The following is a 10839-nucleotide window of genomic DNA, read 5'->3' on the forward strand; positions in this document are numbered from 1 at the left end:
ACAGCCTCCTGAGTAGGTGGGACTACAGGCATGCCACCACACCTGGCTAATTTTCTTAAATTTTCTTAGTTTTTGTAGAGACAGGGTCTTGCTGTGTTGCCCAGGCTGGTCTTGAGCTCCTAGCCTCAAGCAATTCTCCTGCCTCGGCCTCCCAAAATGCTGGGATTACAGGCGTGAGCCACTGTGCCCAGCTTATTTTGAACAATTATTAAAAATACAGAAAAGGATAAAAAAGAAAATTCAATCACCCGGAATCACACATGACAAAGATGACCACTGCTCACATAGTGTGTATTTCTCTGTCTGATGACATGTTACTTGGCTACTCTGGCCCTGAGTCTTCCTGGTCTATTCCACGTATATTATATATAGAAGTGTATATTGTGTCAATTTAAAGTGAACATAACACAACAACTGAAGCATATTCCTATTTTCAATTAAAAGAATATTCTTAAAAACATTTTAAGCATGTTTTTGGTGAATGTAAAATATGTCACCACATGGGTGATGGCACCAAAGTCCTGTCTTTAAGAGTGGCTGGGTCCTGCTCCCTGAGCCCACCTCCAGCCAGTGGGGCTGGCTTCTGGGTGGGACCATCAGCATCCTTAGCTGTCCTAACACCCTGTCAGCTTGGTCATGTGTGTGTCGTACTTAAAGCCAATGCTTAGAAGCTCTGTGTTCCAGGGACTAGCTGGAGGGCACAGACTTGAGCTGACTGCCAGCTCCTCCCACTGCAAGCCCCGCAGCTGCCCCTGCTATCGAAGATGTTTTCTATGAGCTCTCTCCCTCTATCAGGTGAGAGCCCCAGGAAGCCACCTATGCCACATGCCAAGAAGGACTCACCATCTTCCTCCTAACCCGTCCCCCTCCTCTTTCCCAAGCTCAATGGAAGTCATCAACTAACTGCCCAAATGCCAAATCAAGAAGGGGCCCCTGTTGGCATCTGATCATAGGTACACACGTATACACACGCTTACATATGTACATTTGTATGCAAATGTGATATCGCACATTGGAAACTACTCAGACCACCCGACTTCTTAGGGGCAGGCAACAGAACCATGGGGATGCAAGAGCCAGGAGAGAGCTGCGGAGCAAGAGCCAGCCAGGCTCATCCATTCACACCACCCTCATCGTATCATCTCCGTGTCCGGCTCCTGGCAGGCGCTTCTGGGATAGGCCTGGGAAGCATCCACATAAAAAGCTAAAGGCCCAGATAACAGGAAAAACAGACAATCATGGCAGCAATGCCACCCCTCTGTATTGACTAGTGTCTGCACATTATGAAGTGATTATATAGAGAAGATGTTGACTTGACGATGTGGTGAACAGAGAATCTCCAAACTGAAGTTAAGGGGAAAGTTAACCTGTTAAGAGACAGACTAGCCAGAAACAAAGCAGAAACCCCAGGACTCCGTTTTCACCTGCTCTTTCATTTGCACTCTGTGTTAACCTCAGGGCCCGGCGACGGAGTCCTCAGCTCCAAGACATTCAGAGGGGCCTCAGACACCCACATTCCCACTGGAACCGGAGGCCACAGGCTTTGCCCTAAGCTCTCCATCCTCTTCCTGAGGTTACTTCCACCTCTGGCAGCTTTCCCACTAATTTGTAAGTCCTTCACTTCAAAGAAGGAAAACTATCTTCAGTTTTTAAATTTTTTGTGGAGACTGGGTCACACTATGTTGCCCAGGTTGGTCTTGAACTCCTAGCCTCAAGTGATCCTCCCATCTCGGCTCCCAAAGTGGTGGGATTACCGGCATAAGTCACTGTGCTCAGACAGGGAAGGAAAGATAGCTTCAGCTTTGACTCTTCTCTCAGTGCCTAGCATAGCTTTGAATATCCTAAGGGCACAACCAATACCTGGGGGAAGTAGCCTAGTGCTGTGGGCTGTTAATAAGCTTTGGAGTCAGGTGCATCTGGGTTGGAGCCCAGTTCTGGGGTTATCAACCTATTGGGCGACAGAGTGTGACAATGCATGTCATGCACGAGGAACACTAGAGTCCCTCATAAGTGCAGGCACCTCCCTTGATAAAGAAAGAAGTTTTTTTGCAAGTATCATTGTCAATGCTCGCCAATGGATTCAAAAGCAATTGGACATGTACTATTTCCTCGGTAAAAACACAGGGAAATCTTTGAGAAGAAGAGTCCAGTCACATTGGAAGCAAATGAGAAGGAAAGAATGGTGCTCTCTTTTTTTAATTGGCTGGCCATTACATCTCTGCTTTCACTTTGAGTGTCTCCAATGCAAGTTTTCCTTTCTTGGAGAATGTGCTGTGCTTTGTGCACCCAAGATCCAGAGAGGCTCCGCCAGAGGAATCTGGTCTCCCCACAACACCACACATTCCATTATCTGTGACAGTTCACACCCAGATTTACTACCTGTGGATCTAACAGCCATAGGAGTCTCAGCAAAGTTAGGAAGCCCTTTTATGTTCCCCTCTGATATACAGCACAGGTGCCACACAGGACTTCAATAAAGCTTGCAAGTATCTAAGCCCACCTGGAAGTTATTGACGAACCCATGCAGATTACTGCGCAGGTCTGCAATAAAAATCCTGTCCAAATAGAAAATTCATTTTTTTTCCTGAAAATGAAATGAAGATATGATATAAAGTATCCTTTTCTCATTTCCCAGTACTGAAAGAATAACAAGCTGGCCTTCCCTGGCAAACCTCAAGACTTCACAATACCGTTGGAAGGCCAGGAATGAACTTTGGTAAAGGATTTATTAGAAAGAATAACTTTATGAACAATCATTATTTTATTAGCTATACTCCATTAAATACATGGGAGTTTTAAAATTTACAAAGCACATTCTCATTTATTATCTCATTTGATCTTCATCCCTATTTTACAGATGAGAAAACTGAGGCTGGAGGAAATTCAGAGGCTTATTCATGCACACGTAGCTGATACATGCAAGAGCTCAAACTGGAACCTGGGCAGCCGACTCCACGCCAGTGTTCTGCAGGAGGCGGACTTTTGAGCTTCTCAAGAACCAGAAATGGAGATAGAGAGCCAGGCAAAGTTGATCTGCCTTTCTCAAAAAAACAAACACTGGCTGGGTGGGGGCACAATGGCTCAAGCCTGTAATCCCAGCACTTTGGGAGGCCGAGGCAGGCGGATCACTTGAGGTCAGGAGTTCGAGACCAGCCTGGCCAACATGGTGAAATGCCGTCTCTACTAAAAACACAAAAATTAGCCAGGCATGGTGACACGCGCCTGTAGTCCCAGCTACTCTGGAGGCTGAGGCAGGAGAATCACCTGAACCCAGGAGGCGGAGGTTGCAGTGAGCTGAGGTTGTAGCACTATACTCCAGCCTGGGTGACAGAGCGAGACCCCGTCTCAAAAAAAAAAAAAAAAGAAAAAAGAAAAGAAGAAAAAAAACGGTGACAATAGATTTTATTTCAGTCAGAAGAATTCAAGGTGGGGGAAACAATAGATTTACTTGGTACCAATTATTTAGGGCCAACTCTCTCAAAATCAAAAAGAACAACTAAGAAAAAAAACCTGTACTAGTTAAATGTAGCTTTTCAACCAATTCAAGCCATAGATATCTAGTGAATGGTTATGTACAAAGACTCAAGTGTTGGCTTCAAAGTGCTTACAATTTAGTAGAAGAGATAAAACAAGAACTTCTGCATGTGCATGTGTGTATGCGTGGAAGGTGCAGAGAGAGCAATGGGGTGGGGGTAAGGAGGGGACAGATATGAAAGGTTTCTTGCAGGCAACAGTGTTGGGCTTTGACATTGAAGGAGGAAGGAATCAATAACAGGATCGCCTATTCAAAGGTGTTGCCAAAGCAGACACAGGGGCAAGCTAACACCGATGAAGAGCGCCTGTACATAGGACACACTCGCCACTACGCGCTCATTTTTATTGTGAAAATAGGGAAGAAACCTCAGATGGGTTTGTTTGTTTTTTTAAGTGTTGCCACATTGAGAGGAGAGGAGCAGAACTGGTGAGCCAGCAGCCTTTGCTGGGGTGAGCAAAAGAAACGGGGAGACACTGGAGGCCAGCTCGTGTCCCCTGCCCAGGGAGGTGACTTGCTCCAGGCTCTGAATTTCAGCTGCTGCTGCACCTGCTCTGAGACAGTCCAGCACTAGATGGTTTGCACATCACTTGCTCCTCACAGTCACCCCTCACAGAGGTGGAGCAGCAGCTGAAATTCAGAGTGTAACATCTTCTCAGCCCTCAAGACCCTGCTCTCCTGGTCTAGCCTATGGCTGGGAAGTGAGGAGAGATCCTGGGAACAGCCCCCACCGCTGCTACCTCTGCAGCAGGGAGGGAGGAGCTGAACTGAAAAAATGGACAGGAGGCAGGCTGGGAAAATTCCCACATCTTCAGCCCCTGCCGGCGCCTCCCAGAGCTCCAGAGAGGCAGGCCCACCTTCATTTACGGAGGCTCCCGAGGTACTACAATAAGAAGAAATGCCAAAGCAGGGATACCAAAGTTGTGATATGTTTTAAAGTCTTGCAACAAAGAAACAAATGCTCTAATAATTCACATGCAATACAACATAAGTATGCTAATCAAAAGCCAAATTGAGGCTTTACATATAAATATCCATTAATGCCACAACATACATTAGTGAAATGGTTTAGCAACAGGACCCAGATTAAAGATGTGTGATGAGCACTGTTCTCTTTCAATTTTGTCGGCAATCTCTTGGATTGAATTTACAAAACCTTTTGGAGATAACAGCAGAAGTTGCAATTTGAGGCCCTTTGCAAATGAAAGTCATGGGCCAACATGATTCTAATGCTTAACTTTCCTCCCTCCATCCCACTTTCCCCCCTCCATCCCACTTTCCCCACCTCCAGACCCACCAAGCCTCCTTGTCAACCCTCCAGTCTCACGCAGGTGCCCCCCACCCCAAATCTCCCCTGTGATTCCAATCACTGGATCAACAAAAAACCCCTCTCCTGTCCAGGAGCAGGGCCTCCTCCTGCTGAGAGAGGAAGGCTGCAGGCTCTTCGGTTACTGCTGCATAGACTGGAAAGACTGACGGAGCTGCCTGCACAGCTAAGTGGCAGAGGCCACTCTCCAGGCCTGGGCTTTCTTTTCTTTCTTCCTGCACTCTTCCTCCATCCCTCCTTGTGAGTGCCTGGCTCCTTGGGACCCTGTGCAAACACTGTTGTTGTTACAAGTGTCTAAAATCACTTGACATTTAGTGTAGCAGAGACCCTGCAAGGAACTAACTACATGCTCAGTGGTGGAATCCACTGCACCAAAAGATTAGATGGTTCCACTGCCTGCCTACAAATCTCTATTGCTTTGCAAATGATTAGAAGAGAAAACAAATCAGGCTTTTTCCAGATGCCCCCAAAAGACAGTCAGTCAAAGGGTGTATTATTCACCGGAACACATGCCTGCAACCAAGACAACATCTGGGCAAGCAGAGATTAATATTATATTAATTCACTCATTCAACCATTCACTCCACAAACATCCACTGCCTGCCGCTTGAGTCAGGTACTGAGCTAGGTGTCAGGTACACAGCTATGAATAGGACATGGTCTTTTCTTTCACCATCAGACGATGAAGTAGGTGAATATAACTAGGGACAAGGAGAGAGCTGAGTAAACACTACCTGGGGTCTCACCGTGTTGCAGGTATCCGGCTTAGTGTGAACCTGTCACTCAGGGCCAAGGCGTCAGCGCTCCTCTCCCTATCCACTCTTCCTTCCTTGAATTCTGCCCTCTTCTATCCTCTGCTTCACTTTTCCTCCCACCTTCCTGTCCTCTTCTCCTCCTACCCTCAAGCTCTGGGTAAACATAAAAAGCACACACATTCTTATGCCTCAGGCTCCCCCAGCCCTCAAAAGCTGTCATTCTTCATGCAAATGCCTGCTTTACACATGCTTTGCAATGTATTTCCATTCCAACCTTCAAAAGCAGGGGGACTTATCAGTAAATATCATAAACGCTGGATTTTTTTTAAGCTGCAGCTACAACAGCAAGTGGCTGACAAGGTTGGCTCTGCACATGCACAGCACTGAATGAAGCCCCATGAGAAGCAGGCATTGTTAGAGCTCTAGAGTTTAGCTCAGTTCCCTGCGTCGAGGTGGCTTCTATCTGTGTCAGTCAGTGCGTCACAACACCAGCCTCCTCCACCCCCCGCACACAGCACCCCTTAGCAAGCACCTTCCCACACAATATCATCAACTGTAAAAACTGCAACCATCGCCAAAGTTACAACCGTGGTTATTTCTACAAACGGGAGGGATGCGGTTCTGCTCAGTCAGTCCCTGGTAAGTAGGTTACCCGTGGGACAAACACCTTTCCTTTGAGTTAATTCAGAATGCCCTTGGCTCAGCTATCCATCCACACAAGAGGCCAATGTCCTGGAGTAACATGTTTGTCTGCATGTATGGAATTCCTTCTGCATGCTGGTATAAGAAACGGAAGCTGGGTCCACACACTCTGTAGTCTGTGTGAGCAGCTGTAAAGTCCTCAGCTGCCTGATTTTAATACATTTCACCTTGAAAAATTATCTCCTTCATGAAAAATGGCTTAGTTAGACTTCACCTTATATGAACCTTTGAGTTAGCCCTAGGCCCTCTGCCTCACCAGGCCGCTTGTAAGCTTTCTTCAAATGCTCCTTTCTGCACTGCCTCCCTCACCTTTCCCTCTAGAGCTTTCCACCTGCTTGTGATTTTCAATTTTGCTATAAATTTTAACTCTATTCTCTGAGATGACCCTCAAGACCATCCCAATGGCTGAGAAAACTCACAGCCCTTACAAAATACGAACAAAGCATCCCTACATCCCACCCCATACCATCTCCCCTGCACCCAAAGAATCAGTCCTAAGAGTTTGCGTCACTGCTATCACTTTAAATGAAAATTTTCTTATCATTATATTAATCATAGCACCCAGGATACTGCATAAAATAATGAAAATCTGAATGGAAGATTTTTGAACGCTACTGACGCAGTATGCTGCGACCGGCTAGTAAAACAAGATAACACCATTTGGGGGGAGGAATATATTAAATATTATCATCTACCACCAAAAGAAAAAAAAGAAATGAGGTTTACTATGAATGTAAAGATTAAGAGCAAATAAGCAAAAAGAATATTGAAATCACCGCTTTCATATGTGTGTATTATACATATTTGGAATTCAGAGTTATATTAAAGGGAATTTTCACAGAATGGAAAAGAATCACAGGAGAGGGGGTGGGAGAGGGTTTTTTGACTATTTTCAAAAAATGATTTATGGTGTCGGGAGTGTCAAGGAGGAAGGCTGGGAGAGAGAGGTGGATGAGAACACTGAGTGAGCAGCTCGGAGAGGAGCGCCTTGGCTTCCAAAGCAGGAGGCAGGAATGGAAACACAGAGCACTCCTTCCCGAGAAGAAGTTCACATTCACGCCAAGAAAGTGGGTGAGCATCGCAGCGTAGAGCCAGACTTCCCCTGCCTGACTCACAAGACGGGCTCTGGTATTTTAGACCCCAGCAGAGGGACCTGCGGAGATTCTCTCTCGGTGGCACCAACCCAAACTCTGATTCATCATCGGTTTGGAAAAGGCCCCTTTTCGGTCCTCTAAAGGGGTGGTGCCTTTGTGAAACTACTATTTACACACAAGATGGCAATCCCTCAAGGGAGGTGGGGACGTCAGTTTCTGAAGGGTACAGGAAAGCCTAGAGAGTGTTGGTTACTTCCTTTGAAATCAGAGAGCATCTCTAGGAAGAGGATGGATGTTGGTCTGCTGACCAACTGTCAAGGGGTGTGTGGCCCACAGAAAGCCTGCTCCCCAACACTCTGCTGTCAGCTGCAGGCTCCAAACTTCTTTCTCGGAATGAGACAGTTTCAGGGAAAGAAAACGTGTTTCCTTCTCAACCAAGGCCAGAGCCTCTCCCTGGAAGCCTGAGGGGCCCCACTCCTTGCTGGGGAGCCGTGCAGGCTGGGCCCCACATCGACTTCTTCGGGTGAAAATAGCTCTCCTGAAGCCAGAGTTCAGCATCTCCGATTCCCAGAATTACACCCATGTACTCTTGGCCTGCTCCGTGGCTCTAAGGTGCCCTGACTTCTGTCACCGTCCTTTCACCATCAAAGGTGTTTCTGACATAAGGTGCTTCTCAAGGTGCTTTGATCAGGGGTAAGAGGACCCCAGACCCCAAAAGGGCTAAAAACAGCAACAGTTGCCCCTGGAGGTCTGGGTCTTTGCGGGCCTATTTTGTCTCGGCACCCCGACACAGAAATACCCGGGATGCCTGCCCATGGGCAGAGCTGGTCTCTGACCAGGCCTTTGGGCCAGGCTGGAGCACCCGTGCCTGGCTTCCAAAGGAACTTCCCCTCCCTGGCATGGATGGCTCATCTTGAGTGACCTGAGCATAAGATGTTGCAAATACCCCGGGGAGAGGAGAAGGCGCCTTCTTTTCTGCCACCAGATCCGGAGGGTCAGGAAAGGTGCTCCCTGAGAAGGGTCAAGGAAGGGCAGGAGCCCGACTCTCGTTCAGAGACACCTGGGAAAGACGCTCTCCACGCCAGAGTGGGTCACCTAGGGAGAAGCCGGGCAGAGCTGCCCCCCGCCCGCTCCCCGGAGCCTGCAGCCGCGTTTACCCAAACCAGCTCTCCTGGAAAGCCAGCGGGTGCGGCGCGCCGGAGCGGGGCAGTCCACCACCCGCAGCCGGCAGCCAAGGCAGGGAAAGTTGGTCCTAGAGCAGCGCGGGCCTGCCAGGTGCTGTCCAAGGTGCTGAAAGGTCTCTGCGGGCAGCTGGCGGGAGGCTTCTGCGCGCCCTCAGCCTCCCGGCCACCCGCTCTGCCCTTCCAGCCTGCCGCCCTGTCCCCTTCCCGGCCGCGCAGAAGCCTCCGTCCCTCCTCTGCGCCCACCGAGCCTTCACCGCTCGGGTGCCGCCAACTCCGCCGCACTGGGCGCCGCGCCCCACCGCGTCCCGGGCCGCCCGACCCCTGCCCCCAGCAGCCACTTCCAGGCGCCGCGGTCGCTGGGCTTTCACCGCCGCCCCCTCCTACCTTCTTCTTTCGGTCACGGGAGCGGTTTCTCCGCTTCCTGTTGGATTCCTCCTTCTCCTTCTGCTCCTGGAGGGCCTGCGCCTCGATGTCTTTGATTTTCTTCAGCTGTTTGGCCGCTTGAGCCATGGCGGGTCACGGCGCTCCCGTCCCCGCCTCCTGGACCCCTAGCGCTCAGAGATCCCCGAGGCGACACCCCCTAAGAAGGGGAAGGGGGTCTCTGCTCCACAGAGGGGACAGCGTTCGTGGCGCGCCGAGGGCCGGCTGCTGCGGGGTCGCGGGAAGGCGAAGGCAGTTCCGGACGCGGAGGGCGAGGCGCGGCTGCCCGCGGCCCGGGATGGCGCTGCCGCCGCGGCCGGAGCTCGCTCGCCGGCGCCCGGGACGGGCTCTGGGCTGGGCCCGCCGCCTCCCTCCCTCCGCCTCCCTCCCTCTCCTGCGGCGCGGCGGCGGCGGCGCGGGGGGGCGGGGGCGGGGAGGCGGCTCGTACTGCGGCGGCGGCGGGCGGTGAGCGGCCGCGGAAGGGGCGGACTCGGGCGCTCAGCGCGGGAAGGCCCGGGGGCCCGGCCGGCGCGGCGAGGCTGGGCGCACTGGGCGTCCGCACGGGGGCATGGCGAGCGCCAAGCTTCCGCCTTTGCAGAGCCCCGCGCCGTCGGGCGGCGGGAACAAAGCGGCCGCTCTACCCCGGACCCCGCTGCGGGCCGCAGGGCCAAGCCGGGAGAAGAGGGGAGGCTGCGGCGGGCGGCGCGCCCCGCGCCCGGGCGACCCGGTGGACCAGCGCGCCTGGCGGCGGCGAGCGCGGCGACATCGCGGGAGCGGAGGCTCGGCCTAGAGGGCGGGCGGCAGAGGGCAAGGACCGGGCCTGGGGCGCCCCCGGGCGGTGGCCGCTGAGGGCCCGGACGCGCTACTCCCGAGCCCGCGGTGCGGTTCCTCTCAGGGCGCCCTCGGCGTGGGGCGCGCGCCTCCGGGGCTCCCTGGGGAAGAGCCGGTTCCCCGCGCCGCACGCTGGGAGGTTGATTTGCCCCTTTCAGACCATGTGGGCCTTTTCATTTGCATATTTCCGAATTATAGATGAAAACGTATCCAGGATCAAGTGAATTGTTTTCCTTTGAGTCCTCTTGGGACAGAAAAGGAAGTAGGTCCCCGCTCCAGGCCCGCCCGTCCCCCATCCCCGGCGCTCCCGCGCACGCCTCCCTGGGGACGCCGCCTGCGCCCGTGCCCCGCGGGGAAGAGCTGCACTTGGGTCCGCAGCGCCAGCCCAGCCTGCGGCAGGCGGAGGGGGCCTAGGGCTCAGCCAACCACCCCGTCACGCCGCACAGGAGCCAGCCGGGGTCCCCGGCTCGGGAGCTGCCGCCCACCCACTCCCTCTCCATCCCGTGGGACGAGCACTTCTTCCACAAACGGCTAAGGAGGGAGTTGTGAAAAACAATATTTGAGACTTGGAGAAGAGTTATTATGAAATAGTCTGCCTCCTTCTGCCTCCCCTAAGCTGAGGGCTTGCTGTAGACATTTACCCAGCCAGGCTAGAGCCGAGAAAGGAGGCGTCTACCAAGCTGCAGAGAACGACGTCCTGGGCCTGCGAGCTGGGCCCCACGCAGTGCAAACTTGGGAGCAACTGGGCCTTGCCTCTAACCCCCTGCAGCCCGCAAGCGCTGCCTCACAGGACCTCCCCCCGCCGCCCCCCCCAACCCCGTCTTTGCCCTTCCATCCCCCTCTCCACCTGCACTCCTCTGGCAAAAGCCTTGTTTTGAAGACGATTTCCCAGGGCTGGGTCCTTGACTGAGGTCTCACTCTAGACGCAGTGCGAGCCACAAATTCCAATTCCATATGGAATTTAAATTTGCAAGTAGCCATATCTTTAGGAAAA

At 52.1% G+C, this 10839-nt stretch overlaps 1 protein-coding gene across 6 annotated transcripts in view; it reads right to left on the minus strand.

Moving 5' to 3' along the window:
* Positions 1 to 9366, minus strand: part of ANK1 (ankyrin 1) — a 240830-nt gene extending 231464 nt beyond the window's left edge. For 3 of the 6 annotated variants that reach the window (XM_055116509.2, XM_003823295.6, XM_034965998.3), the window contains exon 1: positions 8979 to 9366. In XM_055116509.2, coding sequence (XP_054972484.1) covers positions 8979 to 9104 — 126 coding nt within the window. In that variant the 5' untranslated portion in view covers positions 9105 to 9366. The remainder of the gene's footprint in view (positions 1 to 8978) is intronic. The other 3 variants (XM_034965993.3, XM_008976926.4, XM_008976927.4) reach the window with 2 other exon arrangements.
* Positions 9367 to 10839: the final 1473 nt, after the last annotated feature.

This window comes from Pan paniscus, chromosome 7 (genome assembly GCF_029289425.2).
Source record: "Pan paniscus chromosome 7, NHGRI_mPanPan1-v2.0_pri, whole genome shotgun sequence".
NCBI lineage: Eukaryota > Metazoa > Chordata > Mammalia > Primates > Hominidae > Pan > Pan paniscus.